The sequence below is a fragment of the Eleutherodactylus coqui genome, chromosome 7 (genome assembly GCF_035609145.1).
Source record: "Eleutherodactylus coqui strain aEleCoq1 chromosome 7, aEleCoq1.hap1, whole genome shotgun sequence".
In the NCBI taxonomy this organism is placed as follows: domain Eukaryota; kingdom Metazoa; phylum Chordata; class Amphibia; order Anura; family Eleutherodactylidae; genus Eleutherodactylus; species Eleutherodactylus coqui.
The window spans coordinates 125,620,825-125,643,964 of NC_089843.1; the positions used below are offsets into that span (position 1 = coordinate 125,620,825).

At 43.3% G+C, this 23,140-nt stretch overlaps 1 protein-coding gene across 1 annotated transcript in view; it reads left to right on the forward strand.

Annotated features, from left to right (window-relative positions):
- Positions 1-23,140, forward strand: part of GATB (glutamyl-tRNA amidotransferase subunit B) — a 118,418-nt gene that overhangs the window by 32,491 nt on the left and 62,787 nt on the right. The window contains exons 4-5 of the mRNA XM_066573652.1: positions 11,694-11,892; positions 15,378-15,500. Coding sequence (XP_066429749.1) covers positions 11,694-11,892; positions 15,378-15,500 — 322 coding nt within the window. The remainder of the gene's footprint in view (positions 1-11,693; positions 11,893-15,377; positions 15,501-23,140) is intronic.

Here is a 23,140-nt window from a genome sequence, read left to right on the forward strand (position 1 = left end):
ATACTCATGACCCCCCTCAGTGAATACATTAGGGGTGTCGTTTTTAAAATGGCGTCATTTGTGGGGGGATCTATCATTCTGACACTCATGAGCCTTTGCAATCTTGGCTTGGTGCCGGAAAATAAAGTGTTCCTCAAAATGCTGATAATTAATGTTAAATTTGTACATCTCCTAAATGGTTAAAAAAAAAAAAAAAAAAAAAAGGTTTTCAAACGTGCATTCAGAATAAAGTGAACAGATGGAGATATATATCTTAGCAAAAATTTGTACAGTATGTTTGCACATATTTGATATATTAGAGTTGAAAATTTGAAAAAATGACAATTTTTTCAAAATGTTCCCAATATTGGCACTTTTAATAAATATACACAAATTCTATCAGGCTATTTTTACCACCTAAATGAAGTACAATATGTGGTGAAAAAACAATGTCAGAATCAGTTGGATATGTAGAGCCTTTACGGAGTTATGCTATGTTAAGTGACACATTTCCAAAATTTGGCTCCATCACTAAGGCGCAAACAGGCTTCGTCACAAAGGGGTTAAAGAGAAGAGAGAGTTAATTATTTCTTCTTATCTAGTAGGGGCTGGTAGGAGATCTCACATTCTTAGCTTTGTGATGTCCCCCCAAAGTTTAAACTTGTAAAAGACATAGGAAGACACAGTATAGCACAAGATGGAGTAAAATAATAATATGGCTTCTCTCACCTTCCTCGTAGGGATTATTCCTATAAACTGACCTTTTTAATTATCGTGAGAAAAAGCAGGACTTTGTGAACCCTCAGCTAAAAAAAGTAGACCGATGCTGAATCTAGCAGTCAACCTTTACATCAGAACAGAAATCCTAATTAGTGGCTGATGTCACACAAGTATACACAGCGAAGGACATCATTCCAGAGATCTCTTCTGGTCTGGTCGTCGGACCACTAAACTCCCCTGCACAGTAGTCTCGGTGTACAGACGTCTTACAGAGTTGTAGCTGAATAATGCAACAGTCTTGCAGTGTGATTGTCTTGGAACTGAACGTTATCTTGGAGCTGCAATAATACAGCAGTTTAACAGTGTCATTGTTCTGGATGTTAACTTATCCTGAAGATTAAATAATACATTACATTCTTAATCCATATTCATTTTACAGCGTTCAGTGTCCTCGAAAAAGTCTGTGTCCAGTCAAAGTCAAATTTAGAATTTGCTTAAAAGTTAGACAGGACGGGCTAACATAGATTAATTGTTTTATGTTCAACACCATTGCCGTCTGCCTTTTTACAGATTTGACATGCAAAATGGAATAAAGTATGTACAACACATATGTCATTGTATTGCTCCTATGTAGAAGCAGGCCATACATGTAGATGTAAATGTTTAGGGGGAAATGACTGGACATATTGTTTCAATATGGGGTGTTACAGTGACTAATCACTTTTGGCACTGATTCCCGTAGAATCAAAGCATCAAATACACAGTCTTCCTGTTTTTGTTTTAATTTTCCACTGTCCCTTCACAATAGCGTGTATATACGCCGCAGATACACAGTGTAATTTTTATCTTATCATTAGAGATGAGCGAGCACGCTTGGATAATGCAGTTCCTCGAGCGAGCTTCACTCTCCTCGAGTAACTGCGTTCTCATCTGAGCAGGCTCGGGGGGGCGGCGGAAGGGAGAGTGAGAGAGATCTCTCTCTTTCCCACCCCCGCCCCCCCGAGCCTGCTTGAATGAGAATGCAGTTACTCGAGAAGAGCGATGCTCGCCCCAAGTAACTGCATTATCCGAGCGTGCTCGCTCATCTCTACTTATCATCTAAAATTATTTTAGTTTGTTTTTCAGTGGAATTGTACAGATAACGGGTCACATTGAAGATGGAAATAATTCTGAAATGATTCATCTTTATCTGATTTTTTTTTTTTAATCATGACAAAAACGTTACATTTTAGCAGGTGTATGTAAACTCTTTTTATCCACTGTATATGGGTAGCAAAACAACTCCAATCTGGTGAGTTTCATGTTCAGTGGTAATAAAAGTTTTGCCAGGATCCACTTCTCTCCTCAACTACAGTTTTTTTCTTTTACCCCCTACTTCCTGTGTATCAGCTGCCTAATGGAGTAGTAAGCTAACTGCAGAGAGACATATCATACGGAAAGACACGTGATTTGCTGTATTGTGTTTAATTCATACTACAAAGTTTCAGGTGCAGCGCTTTCAACACAGGGGGAAACAGAGACCAAAAACAAAGTACAAAAACCACGGTTACATGTAGTAAGCAGTTGATGGAGACAGTAGGGGTGTGAGGGTCCTGCTCCAACGAGCTTAAATACTACAAAAGGTAAAGGGGATGGAGGTGTGCACGGTATGGCGAGGTGGAAAGTGTGGAATGCTATACTTATAGACAATGGTCAAATTGAGCCGTATAGTGGCCGAATCGGTGTGACTGCAGGGGGCGGTTGATTATGGCTAGCAGGGACTGCAGTCGGAGAGGCAAGGAGCATGTTATCAGGGGGTTTGGTTTAGGGAATACGGTATGCTTCCCTGAAGAGGTGCGTTTTTAGAGCACCTCTGAAGTTTTGTGTCAGGGATTCCCCGGATCGTTTGGGGTAGCGTGTTCCAGAGGAATGGTGCTGTTCTGGAGAAGTGTTGGAGGCGGGAATGAGAGGCTCGGGTTAAAGGGTCACTCAATCTCCATCTGCTGAGAAAGTTTAAATGATGGCTCCTTCCTGCAGTTCATATTCTTTCATAACTGAATGCACTCACTATCTTCTCCTTCGCAGGGTATTTTGTCCTAAAATATAAGCTGTTAAGATTCCTTCATAGCAGATACAAACTTACAGATGGCCCTGATGTATGAGGCTGTAAATTTACATCTACTTATTAAATTAACATTGGTAAGAGAGGCCCAAATATAATACATCCACCCAATTAAAGCATAACTTTTGTAAGAGATATTTCAGTAATCACAAAATGACCAGGAGTTATTTATTGATTACAAACCCAAGATAATTGTCCTGAGAGCTTAGCACCGGTGTCCCCCTCAGACTCCTGAGGACATCGGTTAGCAGCGAAACATGTTTGGGAATGGGGGGCTGGATATTCCTTTTTCAATACAAAGTTATTTTTTCTGTATGTTTATTGCAACATGAAATATAAGTCTTGTGAACTACAGCAGGGACATTACTAGAGTCTTGTAAGTTCAGCCTCAAGGTGTTTTTCATTATGGAACAGAAGAACAAAAACAACGTCATGCCGGAGGCGCCAAATGACTGAAGCCAGCAGCACCTGATGGAGCCCATTGACTATGATAGGTTCCGACCAGTTTCTATCATGGTTTTTGTCATTTTACTGGAAAAGGCACAGCATGTTGCAATATGTTTGTTGGCACTTGTAATGGTAATCATGACAGAAAGCCAGGAATGGCTCCAATTCGGGTGGACTTGTTTACTCTTCTCTTACAGGACAGTTATTGATTTGTATGGCTGTCATAGTAAAGGCTCTTTCACACGAGTGTATATCGGCCGCGCATCTCCCATTTGCGCTACCGTTCAGACCGCCCAGGTCCGGCGAGTATACACTGATACCATCGGGCAGGGGGAGACAGTTTAGCTCTGCTAAACTGCCTCCCCTTGTCGGCTCTCAGCAAGGAGAGGGGGCGGGAGCTAGTGTGCTAAGCTCCCGCCCACTGCCCGTTGCTGGCAGCCAACGGTATCCCGGGCTCGGCATATACTCACCAGTCCCTGGCCCGCCTGAATGGCAGCACAAACAGGAGATGCAACCATGACTTGATTATGCCGTGGCTCTTGTGAAAGAGCCCTAACATAGTGTGTGCAAAGCTGTGAAAAGACATATTCCATCCAGTTCAGACTATTATCCCAAAATATTATGTAATACTATACTTGCGCTGCAGCGAAAATGCCTGTCTGGCCGTGGCATACCCTGGCAAATTCACCATTTGCTGGGAGTGGAATCGGGCGATCAGCTCTTTGTCCTGGGTGCTGTGTTCTGAAAAGGTTGTATATGATACCGAACCCCTTTAAATACAGCTGACTGTTCACCATTGTTTTTTTGTTTGTTTTTTTAAAACAGATGAGTGCTAAAAAACTTTAGTAAGTCACATGGTATAACTTTACACCAGAGTTTATTTTGTTTCTCACATAGCTAAAAGGCCGAAAAGGGAGGACTCAATAAATACGGCATTTCGGACAAAAAGCATCTCTTTAAAGTAATGATGTCACTTTTTGGCATAATTGCACTGATATAACTTACCCATTTTATTTACTGAAAAACACCACACCCCCAATATATTGTACATATACACATTTTACTAATACACCCATGCACAATAAACCCAGTATATTATACAGTAGTGTGCAAAAGTTTTAGGCAGATGTAGAAAAATGTTGCAAAATAAGAATGCTTTCAAAAATGGAAGTGCTAATAGTTAACTTTATATTGGTCAGTTAATACAATTCAAAGTGAACGAACAAAAGAGAAATCGGATTTAAATCAATTTTTTGTTGTAACCGCCCTTTGTCTTCAAAACAGCATCAATTCTTCTAGGTACGTTTTCACAAAGTCAGGGATTATAGTCAGGTGTATGATTAACTAATTATAGTTAGTAATTAACTGAAACAGAAATAGCCGTGTAGGGAGCTTAAAACTGGGTGAGGAACAGCCAAACAAAAAATGCTACAAAGTAAAAATGCCTTCAAAAATAGAAGTGTTAATTGTCAGGGGTTTTGTAGGAATGCAGTCAGACAAACTCTGCTGCAAAGGTGAGGTTATGGAAGACAGTTTCATGTCACAGGTCATACACCATGGCAAGACTGAGCATAGCAGCAAGGCACAAGGTAGTTATACTGCATCAGCAAGGCCTCTTCCAGGCAAAGATTTAAAGCAGATTGGAGTTTCAAGATGTGTTGTTCAAGCCCTTTTGAAGAAGCAGAAAGAAACTGGTAACATTGAGGACCGTAGATGTAGAGTTCGGCCAAGGAAACTTAGTGCAGCAGATGAAATACACCTCATTCTTACTTTCCTTTGAAATGGAAAGATGTCCAGCAATGCCATCAGCTGAGAACTAGCAAAAACTAGTGGGAGTCCGTTACACCCATCTACTGTTCGGAGAAGTGTTGACATAAAGGATCTTAATGGAAGAATTGTGTCCAAAAAGCCACACCTTCAACTTAGAAGCAAGGCCAAGCCACTCAACTATGCACAAAAACATAGGAACTGGGGTGCTGAAAAGTTTAAGCAGGTGCGCTGGCTGATGAGTCAAAGTTTGAAATATTTGGCTGTAACAGAATGTGATTGTTCCCAGCAAGAGAAACCAAGTAATCTTGTAGATATGATACCTTTTAATGGCTAACAAAAATACATCATGTAATAGCATGATGTATTGTATGATGTAAGATTACTTGGTTTCTCTTGCTGGGAACAATCACATTTTGCTCTACTAGCTAACACCATACCGAACCTTTGTTTTCAGAAGGCAGTTTGTTCTGCGAAGGGCTGGAGAGCGGTACAATAATGAGTGTCTGCAGGTAACAGTGAAGCATAGTAGGGGCTCCATGCAGGTTTGGGGAAGCATTTTAGCAAATAGAGTTGGGTTTTTGGTCAGGATTTAGTGGTGTCCTTAATGTTGAGAAACACGGACAGATTGGCTCCAAGTTATTCTGTAGCAGGAAAACGACCCCAAACACACAGCCAATGCCATTAAGAATTATCTTCAGTGTAAAGAAGAACAAGGAGTTCTGGAAGTAATGATGTTGCCCCATAGTTCCCTGATCTCAACAGCATCGAGCCTGTCTGGGATTACATTAAGAGACAGAAGGATTTGAGGAAGCTTACATCCACAGAGGATCTGTGCTTAGTTCTCCAAGATGTTTGGAACAACTTCCCTGCCGATTTTCTTCAAAAACTGTGTGCAAGTGTACCTAGAAGAATTGATGCTGTTTTGAAGTCAAACGATGGTCACACCAAATATTGATTTGAGTTTACATTTCTCTATTGTGCATTTACTTTGCCTTTTGTGCGTTTCTAAAAAAAACACTTCTATTTTTGAAAACATTCTTTCTTTGCAGCATTTCCATATCTGCCTAAAACCTTTGCACATCACTGTATATATTTATACATACAAACCATATACAGTACATTATATGTATCACATACATTATATACTCACCTGATGTGTCCAGCAACAAGTGTTTTGATGCTGTTGAATGATGCAGTTATACAGCGCAGTTCGACAGTGCAGGAGACAGGTAACATGCACAACTGCCCAAAGCCTGGATGGAAATACTCTCCTCTTAGCACTGATCTCCTTCACTATCCTCTTTTCAAGCCTTCACACTTTCTTCCAACGCCCAGCCCCAAAACACTCCATCCACATCAGCCCTTCCCTCCTCTCCTCACCTATGTATGGCTCCCATGCACTGTTCAACTTCCTAAGACGCCTCCAACCCCCCAATACTGCAGAGAAACGCCTCAGACACCCACACAAATCCCCTAGCCATGTGCTCACCCTTGCTACTCTGCTACTCCTAGCTGCAGGGGACATCTCCCCCAACCCAGGCCCACCCCGTACTGTTCTCTACCAAAATGCCCCCCCTCCCCCATTCAAATGCGCCCTATGGAACTCCCAATCTGCGTGTAACAAACTCCCAACTATCCATGACCTTTTCACCAGTAAACACTTGAACTTGCTCGCCCTCACGGAAACCTGGATACAGCAGTCCGATTCTACCTCCCCCGCTGCATTGTCCTATGATGGCCTGCAGTTCTCCCACACCCCCAGATCGGATGACAGACGCGGTGGAGGAGTAGGCATCATCCTCTCCCCAAACTGTACCTTCCAGGTCATTCCCTCAGCTCCCTCGCTTACCTTCCACTCCTTCGAAGTCCACACCCTGCGACTCTTCCGCCCACTGCCTCTGCGTGTCGCAGTTATTTACCGTCCCCCAGGTCCTACCCGCCTGTTCCTAGACCACTTTGCTGCTTGGCTCCCCCACTTCCTATCCTGTGAAATCCCAACCCTCATCCTTGGTGATTTCAACATTCCTACTAACGACTCTAGCTCCTCATCTGCCTCCCGGCTCTTAACACTTACCTCCTCCCTTGGCCTATCGCTAATCTCTGACTCCCCCACTCATAGAGATGGTAACACTCTCGATTTAGTTTTCCTCCGTCTCTGCTCTGCTTCTCACTTTACTAACTCCCCACTTCCACTCTCGGATCACAACCTTCTCTCTTTCTCCATCAGGCACCCTAGCATCTCTCCTGACCCTCCTATCTATCGCACCTCTAGGAACCTCCAGTCTGTCCGCAGTAAACAGTTTGCCGAAGCTATTCAGTCCTCCCTATCGCCCATCTCTCGCCTCCCCTGCCCTAACCTGGCAGCCGAATACTACCACACCACCCTCAGCCGTGCCCTGGATGAAGTGGCACCGCCCGTGACGCGAGCTGTCAAACGCAGACCACGGCAACCCTGGCTCACGTCCCAAACACGCTTCATCCGGCGGTGCTCTAGGTGCGCCGAGCGGCTGTGGAGAAAGTCAAAGCTGCCAGCAGACTTCCTCCACTTCAAATTCATGCTTAAAATGTATAACCTAGCCCTTCACCATGCCAAACAAGTTTATTTCACCTCCCTTGTCTCCTCACTATCCCACAACCCCAAACAACTCTTTGAGACCTTTCACTCCCTCCTCAGCCCCAAGGAACAGGCCCCTGCGACAGACCTGACTGCTGGAGAACTAGCTGCCTATTTCAAAGAAAAAATCGACCACATTCGAAAAGAAATCTCTGAAAGCTGCATGGTTAGCCCTGATCCCAGCTTCATCAGCACTGCACCCAGCACCTACTCACTATCTACGCTAGAACCAACGACAGAGGAAGAAGTCTCCAGGCTCCTTTCCACTGCCCGCCCTACCACCTGCGCCAGCAACCCTCTCACCTCCTCCGCTCCCTTTCCCCAGCTCTCATTACTCACCTTACCACAATCTGCAACCTCTCCCTAACCTCTGGCACTTTTCCCTCCTCATTCAAACACTCCATTATATCCCCTCTGCTTAAAAAACCAACCCTGGACCCGACTAATGCTGCTAACTACCGACCCGTCTCAAACCTCCCCTTTATCTCCAAATTACTGGAACGCCTGGTCTACTCCCGCCTTACTCGCTTTCTCTCTGACAACTCACTCCTCGACCCCCTCCAGTCTGGTTTCCGCTCTCTACACTCGACCGAAACTGCCCTTACAAAAGTAACAAATGACCTGATGACTGCAAAGTCGAGAGGTGATTACTCTCTACTAATCCTCCTTGACCTGTCTGCTGCATTTGACACTGTCGACCATAATCTCCTTCTCACTATGCTCCGCTCTATTGGTCTAAAGGATACTGCTCTCTCCTGGTTCTCCTCCTACCTCTCTGACCGCTCTTTCAGTGTTTCCTTTGCTGGTTCTATCTCTGCTCCACTTCCTCTCGCTGTCGGGGTACCCCAGGGCTCGGTCCTTGGTCCCCTTCTTTTCTCTATCTATACTGCCCCAATTGGACAAACCATCCACAGATTCGGCCTCCAATACCATCTCTATGCTGACGACACCCAACTATACACCTCCTCTCGTGAGATCTCTGGGTCATTCCTCCAAAATATCACCGACTGTCTGTCCGCTGTCTCTAACACTATGTCCTCCCTTTTTCTCAAATTAAACCTCTCTAAAACTGACCTCCTTGTCTTTCCACCTTCTAACCGACCTCCCCTCAACATCTCCATTCCAGTGTCTGGCACCATCATAACCCCCCGACGGCATGTCCGATGCCTTGGGGTCACACTGGACTCTGACCTCTCCTTTGCCCCCCATATCCAATCTCTGGCCCAAACATGCCACATGCACCTCAGAAATATTGCTAAAATACGCCCGTTCCTAACCACGGACACGCTAAAGACGCTCGTGGTTGCACTCATCCACTCCCGGCTTGACTACTGCAACTCGCTACTCATTGGCCTCCCCTGCACTAGACTCGCTCCGCTCCAATCCATACTAAATGCAGCAGCTAGACTCATTTTTCTATCCAGTCGTTATTCAGACGCCTCTGCATTATGCCAGTCGCTGCATTGGCTGCCCATCCACTGCAGAACTAAATTTAAACTCCTCTACCTCACTCACAAAGCTCTGAATGGCGCTGCGCCACCATACATCACCTCCCTACTGTCAGTACACCACCCAGCGCGCTCACTCCGATCGGCTAACACACTCAGACTAAACACCCCTGTAATACGAACCTCTCATGCTCACCTCCAGGACTTCACCAGAGCAGCACCCATCCTCTGGAACGCTCTACCCCAAGGCATCCGGACAATTCCCGATGCACGAAATTTCAGACGTGCCTTAAAAACGCACCTCTTCAGGGAAGCATACCAAATCTCCTGACCTAGTCCCTCGCCCCTCCCTATGGTGCTCCACCCTGTTTGCCTTCTGATAAATGATCTGTACATAATATTTCCTATTGCCTGTGTTCCCCACCCCCTGCACCTCCTGTACCACCCTCAACCCATTTGTGTCTAACCCAATGTATCTCACATTGTAATTGTTGCATTGTTTTGCATTTATCCATGCCTGAAAGCGCTGCGGAATAAGTTGGCGCTATACAAATAAAGATTATTATTATTATTATATACATATGCACTACATTGAATATATTATATATATTCGTACATGCACCATAAACATGCTAGATGATCTAGCATCAGGCTCTGGGACGTTGTGTTCCTCAGTGTTTAGCGCCCCTTCCCCCCCCCCCCCCCCCCCCCCATGGTAGCTCCTGCAAGTCTCTTATTGCTGCTCGACAGGGCAGAATCGTGCAGGATACAGGAAAGTGGAGTCATGAATTACATCTTTTCTCTGTAGAATGTCTAGGACACTGTGCAGGGCAGACAGAAAACTCTTTAAATCCTCCATAGATGCTATTGTCTCCATCTATTACACTTCCATGGCCACACACCTTCTGCATCTGGCTGCAGCAGCACACAAAAAAGGTCTATTGGCAGCTGCCTCTTCATGTAGACAGAGATACGCAGAGGACTTACAGCAGCCATCTACTCCTGCCTTCAGGCTTGTGTGTGACTCTGACAGCAATGTCTAGTCACTGGCAGCTCCTTGATGTTTCAGAGACTGGTGCTGTCCATGCAGCACACTACTCCGGTACAGCCCAGTACCACTTGCTCATCAATGCAACAGAATAAAGTTTCTTTTAGTTAGTTGTTAAGGGCATAATGCCTGTAATCTGGGGCAGTGACCCTAGATCTAAGCACCTGATGACTCCCCTAAGGGTGCCTACCCACTGGCGATTTATTTTTTTTTTCCTGCGATGCTAAATTGCGTTTTGCGTTTTTTCTGAAGAGCAATTAGCATAGAATGTGTTCTTGTCCATTTGTTGTTTTTTTTTCGTTTCGTTGCAATTTTTCACATAGGAACTGTCAGTTGCATATGTCTCCTTATTTTTCTCTTAATGCACCCATGATTGTCAATGGAAATTAACGAAAAACGCCGCGAAAAAGGTGCGGAAAATGCGCAAAAAACGCTGCGTTTTTCACGCACGAAAATCTGCAACGCCAGTGGGTAGGCGCCCTAAGACTGCAGTCCCAGGTTCTAACCAGTTAACCAATGGGCATGGCAGTCATAGGGTCTAACCAATTAAACCAATGGGCATGGCAGTTATAGGTTCTAACCAGTTAACCAATGGGCATGGCAGTCATAGGTTATAACCAGTTAAGCAATAGGCATGGCAGTCATAGGTTATAACCAACAAAATGGGCAAATCAGCAATAAAATACAGCATGTGAACTTAACCGTTTATCTTGCCATTTAAAAAAAATGATCATAGACACGAGTAAAAACCTTAATTGCACCCGTGTAGACGAGCTCTAAAGAGTTTCATGCTATAATATGTTAATTAACACATACAGTACCATTTTTTTTGATTTAGAGATGCCATATGTCCACAGGCGGGCTTTCGGTCCTAGAGTACAGTCTCATTTTCAGTATCGATGATTTAAATGATTTCCCTCTAAACGTGAACTGCTTAATGAAAATTAATTTCCTCATCCATCAGTGTTTTCGTGACCTTGTCTACTTCTGGATGGAGTGTTATAAAGTGGGGATCCATCAATCCGTATTGTACATGTGTATAAACACTATCAGCGCTTCTCTTATGATGAATTAACTTAATGCACTGTGTCTGCTATCCTTGAGTATTTAATCATTCTGGGATATTGAGCATAATAAAATCTGCATTTATATGCAGACATGTCTTCTGTCCAGCTATAGGTACGGAGTTGATATTAAGAGAGTTTTAGCCAAGGACACTGCAGAAATATTAACCATGTGGCTGTCATAGGTGGAACATTGACTCCATTGGACTTGAGGTATAAGACTCGCTCTACACTCTGATTTTGGTTTCACAATTACTCTTCACTTTATCAGGTCCAGAATTGATATTAATTTTGGACAAAAAGCTGGTCTCACTCCTTATGTTCGTATGGGAGAAAGAATCTTAGGTGCTTAATAGCAATTAATCAGATTGCGTGCAAAAGGCTCCTTAAATACAAGAACTGGGTTTTGATTGGTTGGTAGCATCCATGACTCTAGTGACAATGTATAATAACTATAATACACACTATGTATTTCACGAACATGCTTTGTAATATTCTACAGGCTGGATATCAGATCACTCAACAGAGACTTCCAATCGCAGTAAATGGAATTCTTACTTATCGCTATCAAGTAGGAGCATCATGGAATGAGATGGCAACTAAGTGCGTGAGGGTAAAACAGGTCCAGCTGGAGCAGGACAGCGGCAAAAGTCTGCATGATGATGCAATGCATCAGACCCTCATTGACTTAAACAGAGCTGGTAAGCACATGCAGTGTGTAATGATGAATAATTCAGATTTTCTGCCTAAAGCATTGGGTTTAGATCGTGTTCACGTGGCGGAAATTAACACAGATTTGATGCGGAATCCATGTCAGTGCTGTGTCCCATTTATTTGGAGTAGCTTTTGTGGCACAGATTTTACTGAGCACAGATTGGAAAAATGCATTGCGGAAAATGAAACGTGGCATTCCACTTTTTGACACGGATTCTGTGACGGGTTATTTGCACGTTTTTGAGCCCCACTTGTTGGGGCTAAACCGCATGTGGATATGTGGCTGATCCGCTTCATATATTTCTGCAGCTCATTATGCCATGTGCACTTTGGGTTGATTCCAACCAAGGGCCCCAGTGCTCCGTATACTTACTGTGTGTCTTTCACATACTCTGGTTTCTACTTAGAAAGAGTTTGTAAGGGTTAACATTAGTGGTAAACCACATCTGATGTTGACAGTGTAAATAATGCAGCTTTTGTCCTAAACTCAATCACCACTACATTTCTGTTTCCTGCTATTTGTATATGAGAGTGGATGAAAATGTGCACAGAGCAGTTTGAGTAGCAGTCCTTCCATCTCACTTTATTCACCCCTTCTGCTTATTGCATTGATGTGTCTTCAATTTTAATCTCTTGCCTATAGATCATGTGGCTGTGTGCAACAGTAGAGCAGATGGTGATTTTCTGGTGCTGGCTACAATTATTAATACAAATGAGTAAATTTATATGAACGTTCCACACCATCGGTAATTTTTTTAATAGGGTATTTAATTTTTAATTTCTTATGGCTTGTGCGCAAAATAACAAATATGTACATATAAATCTGCCCCGCTGCAGTGCCAACAGTACCGTGATCTCCCGTAAGTCCCTGCCCACACCACTGCAGTGATGTCAGTGGGTGCATCATGTGACTGCTGCGGGTATTGGTATAGCATATCCTCACTGTAGTAATGTAAAGAGACACTGACCTTAAGGGACCACTGAAGGGGGATTTATATTGTGTGGTGGGATGTTGCCCCCTTGTAGGTTGCAATTTTTCTGCATTCTGAACTCCCTTTCACTCCCCTGCAGTATCTGCAGACAGCTTTTGTTCTATATTGTATTCTTGGCCCACTGTTACTACTATGTCAATGGGCGCTTGTTTAGATTTCTTATGCACAGGCTAAGAATTGCTATTACTAACTATCGTTTGTCCCCATAGAGACCTGTATGTCGCCACATTCAAAACCGATCCGCAAGCATTTTTATCCCCAAAAACCCAAACCGCATGCCAAACCAACAAATGAGTAGTGTTCCTTTTATATGGCCTGATGATCAGCGAATGACCATTCGAGTGAATGTTTGTGTCTGGTCATTTTAGGTCAAGGACCTAAAAGGGGTTTTGTCATTGAAATAAAACCCTGTCTCCCAGCTGGGCTCTGCCTAAAATAAAAAACAAGGATAGAATCACCTTTCCTGGAGCCCCAGAATGCAGCTGACAGCTGGCGGCATCGGCGGCGACTTCCAGGTAGACAGGCGGAAGCATGTAACCGCTGCAGCCAATCAGGGGGCGCAGCATCACGTGCTTAAATTCCTGGCACCATGACCACCGATGATGATGCTGTGGCCTCTGATTGGCCACAGTGGTCACATGCTTCCTCCTAGCCATCTACTCGGAAGACACTGACAACACCAGTGGCGGCTGTCAGCTGCATCCTAGGGCTCCAGGATAGGTGAGTATATCCTTGTTTTTTATTTTTGGCAGGGTCCAGCTGGAGGACCAGTTTTTGTTTTAATGATAGAACCCCTTTAATACATCCCCTGGACTCTTAAGCTCTGACAAGCAGGACTCCTAGATGCATCATTAGCATACAGAGCACGGATTGTCTGCAGGTTTACTGCGGAGGAGTAAAAGTAAGTTCAGAGATAAGAATTACACCAATGAAACCTGTGTCTCTTCATCTGTTAATACATTGCAGTAGTTCAGGGCCATCTTTTATGGTGACAAATTCTTTTAAAAAGAAAAATTAAATTCCTCCCTCAGTCTCATCTCTTCCTTTCATCCAGTTTTGTCTCATAGTTAAAACTGAGAAACCTTCTTTATATGTCCCAGGAGGTCCACCATGTCGTCCTCTTCCTTGGCACTGTAAGACTGCAGCAGGAGCCTCCCCCCTTCTGCTCTGAGTGCCATAGGATCCAGAGATTTTTAAACTATGCCCCTTAGCTGTTTACTTGCTGAAAATGGAATAGATCAGCAGGAAACTAACAAACTAGTCTATTTCACAAACATGTAGAACATTCTGTAGACTCGCAAACACAGGGGACAAGATTACCTGCTATTAATTTTAACCATTCATTTTTAAGTTTAGTGATCCTCTAATGAAAAAATTCCGATTTTATGATCATTAGATTTGCTCTTTATATATTGCAATAAATGTCTTCCTTCTCTCGACTGTTTACTGCATGTTTTTGTAATTGAGAAACAGGGGGAAAGCTGACACTTTCAATAAAATGCAGCTTAGGCACATTAAATCCAAACTGAGATGCAAGGATTACCATTTCTAGGATCACAGGACTGCTGTGTTTTATGGTGTCATTATAATGTAGTGGAGTATGAAGAATCTGCTGTGCAGCATGGCCTCTTATTAATTCTGCGTGTTGGGGAATAGCAGAATTATTCTTCCGTCACCTCTTCTCACCCTGCACGGAGCAAAATTACAGGTTTGCATGGCTTATAAGCTTATCCTAGAGAGAAGGCTTGGGGTACTTACACTCTGCGGCTCTGCCCACGGTGGGAATGGCAAACATGTTGTTTTATATCCAAGATGATAACTTCCCCATAAAGTGACTATCCGAGTCTCGCTTGTAGTTTTAAGATTGTCATTTTCGTTGGCCAGTTGAAGAATTATACATTCATGTTTGCTTTATATTTGCAAATGACTGCTTGCGAGAAATCTTAGAGGGTATGTTCATTTTGATAAATAGACATAATCTACATAAAAAAGCAGAGTACGTTTTTAATGGCATAGCATTACTTATGGTGTACCGCTCTTGAGATGCAGCCTGTATTGTGATTCAGGGCTGCACTTATGAGGCTTCTAGTTACAGTTGCTAACAAATTCTAAAACCTAGAGAAAAGGCAAGTTCTTCTGAGATTAATATAAAGTGACAGTCGTAAAGACAACAAATCTCAGAATGCAAATGATGCCACCATTGAGTCATCAAACAATTCTGGATAAATTCAACTTTAAGGCTTGCAGATGGAAGTATTCTGAAAATTGTCTAATGTGAAGGCAGAAGATTGTGGGCCGAAATGGGGGGGGGGGGGGACGACTTTTATTTTAGTGGTCTGGTTTCAAATAGTCTGTCTTCTGGATACAATATTACTGTAGTTGGCAATCCAGTTTAGTTTAACTTGTGTTTTTGTTAGGAGACACCCTTATTGTAAGAGGTATGTGATTTACCTTCCTAAGACTAATGTTTTTCCTGACAGGAATTGCACTTATGGAAATTGTAATGGAACCTGACATGACCTGCGGAGAAGAAGCGGCAGCAGCTGTGAGAGAACTTCAATTAATTTTGCAGACTCTTGCAACAAGCCATGCAAACATGTCAGGTAAGATTTTGTAATAGCGTTTATTCCGTTTTCGTTTTTTTTTTTTTCAGGGAGCAAAAAACTTTGTGTTTTACCAGTACATATAGTTGATCACATAAATAGTAAAATACATGGGAATTTAAACATTGAGGCAGCATGGTGGCTCAGTGGTTAGCACTGTTACCTTCCAGCACTGGGCTCCTGGTCCTCAAGTCTGACCAAGAAAAACATCTGTATAGAGTTTGTATGTTCTCCTAATGTTTGTTTGGGTTTCCTTCGGGTACTCCAATTTCCTCCAACACTATACTAATAGGTAAATTTAGATTGATGATTAGAGATGAGCGAGTATACTCGCTAAGGCACATTACTCAAGCGAGTAGTGCCTTAGCCGAGTATCTCCCCACTCGTCTCTAAAGATTCGGGAGCCGGTGACAGGTGAGTTGGGGCGGGGAGCCGGGAGGGGGGGGGGGGAGAGGAAGAGAGATCTCCCCTCCGTTCCTCCCCGCTCTCCCCCGCCACTCCCTGCCGGCCCCCGAATCTTTAGAGACCAGCGGGGAGATACTCGGCTAAGGCACTAGCGAGTATACTCGCTCATCCCTAATTGTGAGCCCCAATGGGGACAAAAGTCTATGATGCGCAGTGCTGCAGAATATGTATGCGCTATATATGAGGCAGTACAATAAATATAGGAAATTATTTAAGAAAATATTGCAGTGTTGATAGCAACTAATTGGAAAGTTGTTGCCTTTCTTTACCCAGGTAAGAAGTGGCCTGATTTGTTGTAGCAAACCTTTCCTTGCTGGGTTGTATGTATCCCACTTTTCTTTGTCAGGGTTGTTTCCAGTAGAGTATTCCACTCCTAAGAAGTTCGCAAAGAAGTGAACGTGGTAGGCTAACAGAGTTCACATTTGCTGTCTCCTAGAATTGATCTTATTGGAGGACAGTCTCCCTGCTGGAAGCCCCTCGAGCTGCTGTTCCAGATCAATTTACTGAAAAGAAATCAGTGTTGTGGGGAAAACCAGGCACATAGGCATGAATTTACTAATTTGCAATTTGTTAGGCCACTTTTAACCCTTTCCAATCCACTGTCTGATATCTCAAGACATTCTGAGTGAAGGCTGTACAGGTCAGGTGTTGGAAGACGTCCGGCAGGGTATCCTTACTGTATATTACTAGCCACTCTGTTGTCGGGGGGGGGGGGGGGGGGGGCTCTCCAGTATGTCCCATACCGCAGTACTGGCTCTAGTCAGCAGATAATGCCATTGTATAATGGCAGAAGGAGAAAGCCCCCTAGGAAACCCTGAATCCAAAATTGGATTGCAAAGAGTTAAACCTATGATTGCTATGAACAAATATAGATTTGCACTATAATTTACGCCAAATTCTGGCCGAAATTAAAGTAAGGCTGGGTTCACACATGACGGATTTGCCGTGGAAATTCAGTGCGAAATGTCTGTGCGGCAAATCTGCCCGTGGCTCCTAATCCTGGGATTTGCCAGCCATGTGGACGAGATTTTGCAAAAATCTTGTCCACACTTGGTGGCCAACCTGATGCGGCAAAGCCGGGCGGAAGCGGTGATGCGGCATGGAATGCCAGCGGCCAAACCACTCCAAAACCCGCGCCGAAATGACGTGGGATTTGAAGCTGCTGCTCTCCAGTAAAAAAAACTTGCAGATTTTCGGTGCGGCCAAGCCGCGATGTTTCCACAGGATTTCTGTCCCATGCGAACCCACCCTAAACGTAATAGTTCATGGGTGACCCGCCCCTCCACTACTCTCCATCAGCTTCTCACACCTCTCTTCAAAAGTGGCAACAGAGAATGAAACTGACATTTTGCTGCAGATATAGTGAGTCACATATATATGTAGCTAACTGGTGTAAATGGGTTGTAAATCCACCCATGCAGCCTATTGAAATGAATAGGCATCTGCTGTTTTGTTATGGACACATGCAGATTTCCAGTGCCAAGAATTTAGATTCTCAGGTAATAGGGTAGAAGGGTTCCAGGTCAGGTGATCCTCCTCTCTAATAGGGTATAGAACAAGGGATCGAGTAGAGCAAACAACCTTCAATCCTCGGAATTAATTATAAAATTGCCAATGCTAAAACGTATTTTCCTGCTCCAGTAATGAGCATCTGCTGTATCCTTCATCTTCATTTAGTTTTGTTGTAATATTAACTAACTTATTTGTTCTCTTTGCCTGTAAATAACTTGTTCGATGCTAATAACAAAATGTAGAGCCGCGTTGGAATGTCATGTCATGCTATTTCGTATCATCCTGATGTACCCGCTTTCAGCTGCATCAGTTTTATCAAGTACATGATGAAATCAGACTTGAAGCATATTATCTTTATTTCTTATTCTCCTATGGGACTCCAGCAAGTTTATATGCGTGTTCCATTTTCGTGAGTAACTAACGCAGCACTTAATTGGTTACTCTGCAGTGAAGTTCCATCACTGCATGTTTTTCCCATTTTCATATCTCCTGTTTGTCATATTCAATTTACAAATCTAGAATTACATTGACAGCAAGGCCATTAAACTGTCTCAGAAACCTGGCACCTTCTACTAGCTGTACAGTAATATACAGTGATGCTTGTGCCTGTGTATTATGTAAATCATCCACAATCTAAACCGTGAATATTAAATGCAATTAAAGAATCATCAGTAGCTATTGCATTATTAGAACCTTAATAACTTGCATGTAGACATGAGTGCAGTGCCCTAGCTATAAAGGTGCAGAGGTTGCAGTACTGACCTGCGGTGCCCGTTGGCACCTCCCAACATGGAAGACAAGTTCAAGGTGAACTAATTGTTTAGAGAGTTCTTGCTGTATAAATTAAAGGAGATGTCCCGCGCCGAAACGGGTTTTTTTTTTTTTTAAACCCCCCCCCCGTTCGGCGCGAGACAACCCCGATGCAGGGGTTAAAAAAACCACCCGCACAGCGCTTACCTGAATCCCGGCGGTCCGGCGTCTTCATACTCACCTGCTGAAGATGGCCGCCGGGATCCTCTGTCTTCATGGACCGCAGGGCTTCTGTGCGGTCCATTGCCGATTCCAGCCTCCTGATTGGCTGGAATCGGCACGTGACGGGGCGGAGCTACACGGAGCTACACGGAGCCCCATAGAGAAGAGGAGAAGACCCGGACTGCGCAAGCGCGGCTAATTTGGCCATCGGAGGGCGAAAATTAGTCGGCTCCATGGAGACGAGGACGCCAGCAACGGAGCAGGTAAGTATAAAACTTTTTATAACTTCTGTATGGCTCATAATTAATGCACAATGTACATTACAAAGTGCATTATTATGGCCATGCAGAAGTGTATAGACCCACTTGCTGCCTCGGGACAACCCCTTTAATACTTACATAGTAACATAGTATGTTAGGCTGAATCAAGACAATGTCCATCTAGTTCAGCCTGTTAAAGCTTCCTTGTTGATCCAGAGGAAGGCAAAACCCCAAGAGGCAGAAGCCAATTAGCCCTTTCGGGGTAAAAACTCATTCCCGACTCCGTAATGGCAGTCAGAATAATCCCAGGATCAACCTCTTACCTCTACTTAATTTTCCAAGGTATATAGAATCTATACGAAGTGATGTCATCACATACAGTGAGATGTCTGATCATGTCCAGCTAGCTAGGAATATATAACATATATTCCGGCGTATAAGACGACCCCCCAACTGTCGCCTTATACGCTGGAAATATGGTGTAAAAAAAAAAAAACTGTACTTACCTCCCCCCGGCTTTCTGCGGCGCTGCTGCAGGCTGTCGCTCCCTCCTCGTCCCCGACAGAGCATTGCTTTCTGGATGCGGGGCCTGAAATCCCCGCCTCCAGAAAGCTAATGCTGTGATAGGCTAACTCACGCACCGTCAGCCAATCACAGCCATTCAATGACATCATTGAATGGCTGTGATTGGCTGACGCCGCCTGAGTTAGCCTCCCCCCCCCCCCCCGCATGCCGCTTAAACGAGCGTGCTCACTCATTTACAGTAAACAGGCCATCCTTCATAGGAGAACGACAACCTGTTTACCTTAGCCTTTCGTTGTTTGCTTTTTATGCCTGCAGAAACTGAACAACTGGCAAAAAACACTGTGCTACACGGGTATATTTTGCTGAGTAACAATCAGTGTTCTCACCCATATTTAGGGTGCTGAACCCCAAACTGTTTTTCGGGAAAAATAATGAAGTTATAGACATCATAAAAAGTAAGATACTCAATATTTTACCATTGTTACAGTATATTGACCAATAGCCAGTTTTAATAAAGGAGTCCCCATATTTTCCTAGTGAAACAATATGGCACCTCACACATGCTGAAACAAAAAAAAAAGGAAAAAAAATTCGATTTTCATTTTTTTGGCAATTATGTCATTTTTAAAACACTTTTTTTTGTACAACATACATATGAATGGAGACTTTCACCCCAAAATGGATGCCGCTATTTGTCCTGTGTTCAGAAACACACCCATTGCGACCCTAATCATATGTCTGCACAATGGGACCCAAACCGAAAGGAGCATTATACTTCAACTATTTTTTAACTTTTACGTGATCCCCATTGGATAATGGGGATCACGTGACCGGAATTACTCTCCAGCTTCTGCGCTTGCTTCTGCCATTTCGGCGATGGGCGCATGCGCCAAAGCTGGGGAAAGGTCCGTGGATAACGATCTCGTCGGGGGACATCGACAGAGACCTTGGGTAAGTAATTTCATCTTCTATCGCAGTTCGGATCCGTGATGGGAGGTGAAGCTTTATTTTTTTTAAACTTTTACGTGGTCGCCTTTATCCAATGGATAAAGGCGATCACGTAACCAAGAACCATACTGCAGCCCGCTGTGAGATCTCCAGGCGCTTGGCTATGCTTAGTAGCCAGGAGCAAGAAGATTTTAAATTACCCTGGCAATCCGCGGCTTTTGCACAAGCGTCCGCCATTTTGGCGATGGATGCGTACGCAGAAGCCGTGGTGAGGTCTGTGGATAAATCCGGAGCCTTAGGTATGTAATTTCATCTCCCCTCACGGATATGATCCGAGAGGGTAGATGAAACTTAGACTTTTTAATACTTTTTTTTTTTTTTTTTACTTTACATGATCGCCGTTATCCATTAGATACAACGGCTCCCAGTGAGATCCCACTGCTCTCGGCTACACATGGTAGTCAGGAGCCAGAGAGATTTTAAACTTGATATCTATGATTACCCAAATTACCACTATTTAGTACGTGTTCCTTAATGCAGTGCTGCTTCATTGTACGATAATTATACTTTTTTAGGGGCTGTTCACATGACAATTTTTTTACCATTTATAAATTGTATATGTTTTAATTTAAAAAAGTAAAAAAAAATTATAGCTTGGCGTACTCATAGGCTAGAATTGGTCAAACTGAGTTAAATTCATACTTTTCACCTCTCTTATATTTGTGTATTTTTCTCTTGTAGGATAGACAATATACTATGCTTTTCTTTCCCAGAGAAACACGTATACTCAACATATGCATTTTTTTAATTTTACATTACAGTCAATAGGAAATGTATGGAAATATAAAGCTGTATGTTTACACACATTTAACAGATGCGTTCTGTGTTCTCAAATGCCTGGAAAAAACAAATTGTTCAGATACAAAATTGTATTCAAAAGAAGGACTTAACAGTGAAAAAATCATTTTTTTGAATTCAATGAATGGCAGAGCATTGCTTGTGATTGGCTGAGCGCTCAGCCAATCAGACACAGTTCTTTCAGCAGGCGGGTATTTTAAATCCCCGCCTGCTGAAAAGCTTCAGAGCAGTGCAGGGAGAACAAGTGGCGGCTAGACGTGCCTGAGCCCCCGGCTCATGCACGTCTTTTTTTTACTACAGCTAGGGATGAATTTCAGGGAAGGGCTTATATTTAAAGCCCTTCCCCGAAAATCACTGCAGGGGTTGCTGGCAGACCATTGCATTTAATGGGGCCGCTAGCAGCAGCGGCCCCGTTGAAAGCAATGCTGCAATGCGGAAGCAGGCTTGTAACCCGAGTCTTTGCTTTTAAAAATTCAGGAGAGAGCCTGCTCGCAAGTCAAAAAGCTCGCAAGCTGAGGCACTCACTACCCAAGGTATCGCTGTACTTTATAGTCTGGGTTGCTTTTTTTTCTGTAAAAACTTTTAGATACCACAGTCAGCAATGAAGGCATCATCTGCAGATTTGAACGGTGTACAGGAGGGGTTAGATAATCAAGTCCTCATCATTTCACTCCCTTTCTAGGAATATTTGATCTGTAAATAAATATACTCTGTGATTGATGGGGTAGTGATAACATGATCAAAAATTTCCTCATCTTGGAAAGGGAGATATACAGGAGAATCCCAGATCCTCTATGCTGCTGGCTTATCCCCCTCCCTTTCTCCTCTGCAAACACAGACTTACAAGTAACCGCTGTAAATTCAGCATTCCTGACCCCACTTCAAACGGGTAGAACTCCCAACATGCGTTTAAAGCAGAACTAGCTTTGCTCGTCCTAAACTGTTCAAGGGTTAAAAAAACGGATACACATACTTAAAATTGCATCTATTTGCATAAATCTATTCATGTTCGTTTAACTTGGACACTAAACATACATTAAAACATGATGTGAATAGCCCTTTAATTCCTGTACCTCCATATGAATAATAAAAGTCTATTAGCGTTTACTATCCTGTCAGTTATTAGATGGACTATCTTAGGCTATATAACATCAAACTTCACTTCACCATTTCTGCTGTGCACACAAATATCGGTACTCTAAATACATATATCCACACATTGATTCCTTTTCTGTCCAGTTGGTTTGAACTGCTTTTCATACTGCGGATATTAGACCTCTGAAAGATGGCTGTATGTGTAACTAGCTCATTTGATTATTGATCCTACAGCTTCATTTTGTATTGAGCAGTACGCATCGCCGCCTTTCCGCTACTTCTATGACATTGAGTGCTGTGTGCCATCGCCCTTTATTACTGCAGTTGTGGTCTACTTTTCATTTTAGACCTCAGATAAATGGACAGTGAGTCTTGTATAAACTCAGGAGAGTGCGCTGCGCCTGTGAATTGGCAGAAATCTTTGAAGCATTTCTTATTATCTCTAGCAGTGGAACTATGCTTAATTGGGAGATATAAATGTTGCAGCAGAATGCGTGACAAAAAGAAAACGCTTCAGTGACCCTAAAAAGCATCCGGGGCCACATTAACAACTATGTCTGCCCCATAATAACATTTGCTAAGCAGGTGAGCTCAGGCCGTTCAGACTTTAATTTGCAGACATGACCTCCTTTCATTCTGAAGAATGAAGAGCTTCTAATTGATTTGATCTCATTTCAAACTTGAGAAGATAACGGGAGGAAAATTAAGCCACGTTTGCCGTAAGAGCGGTACGCTCCTTCTATAGTTTTCTTTTCAACTTCCTGGGTTATTAACATCTCAAATGACTCATGGGAAGCCTAACTTAAAATGCGCACAGATCACAAGCGCTACAGTGTTCATTCGCGTATTCGTTGGTTAGAAGCCATGTAAAGGCACACACAGAGTCAGACTTTCAAAAAAGTGGCTAAGGGCAGGGAATGGGAAAAAATAAACTATGCATTCATTAGAAGTTCCCTTGGTCCAGTGCAGTTGCTTTGGTTTTGGAGGCTCTTGCAGCAATCACAT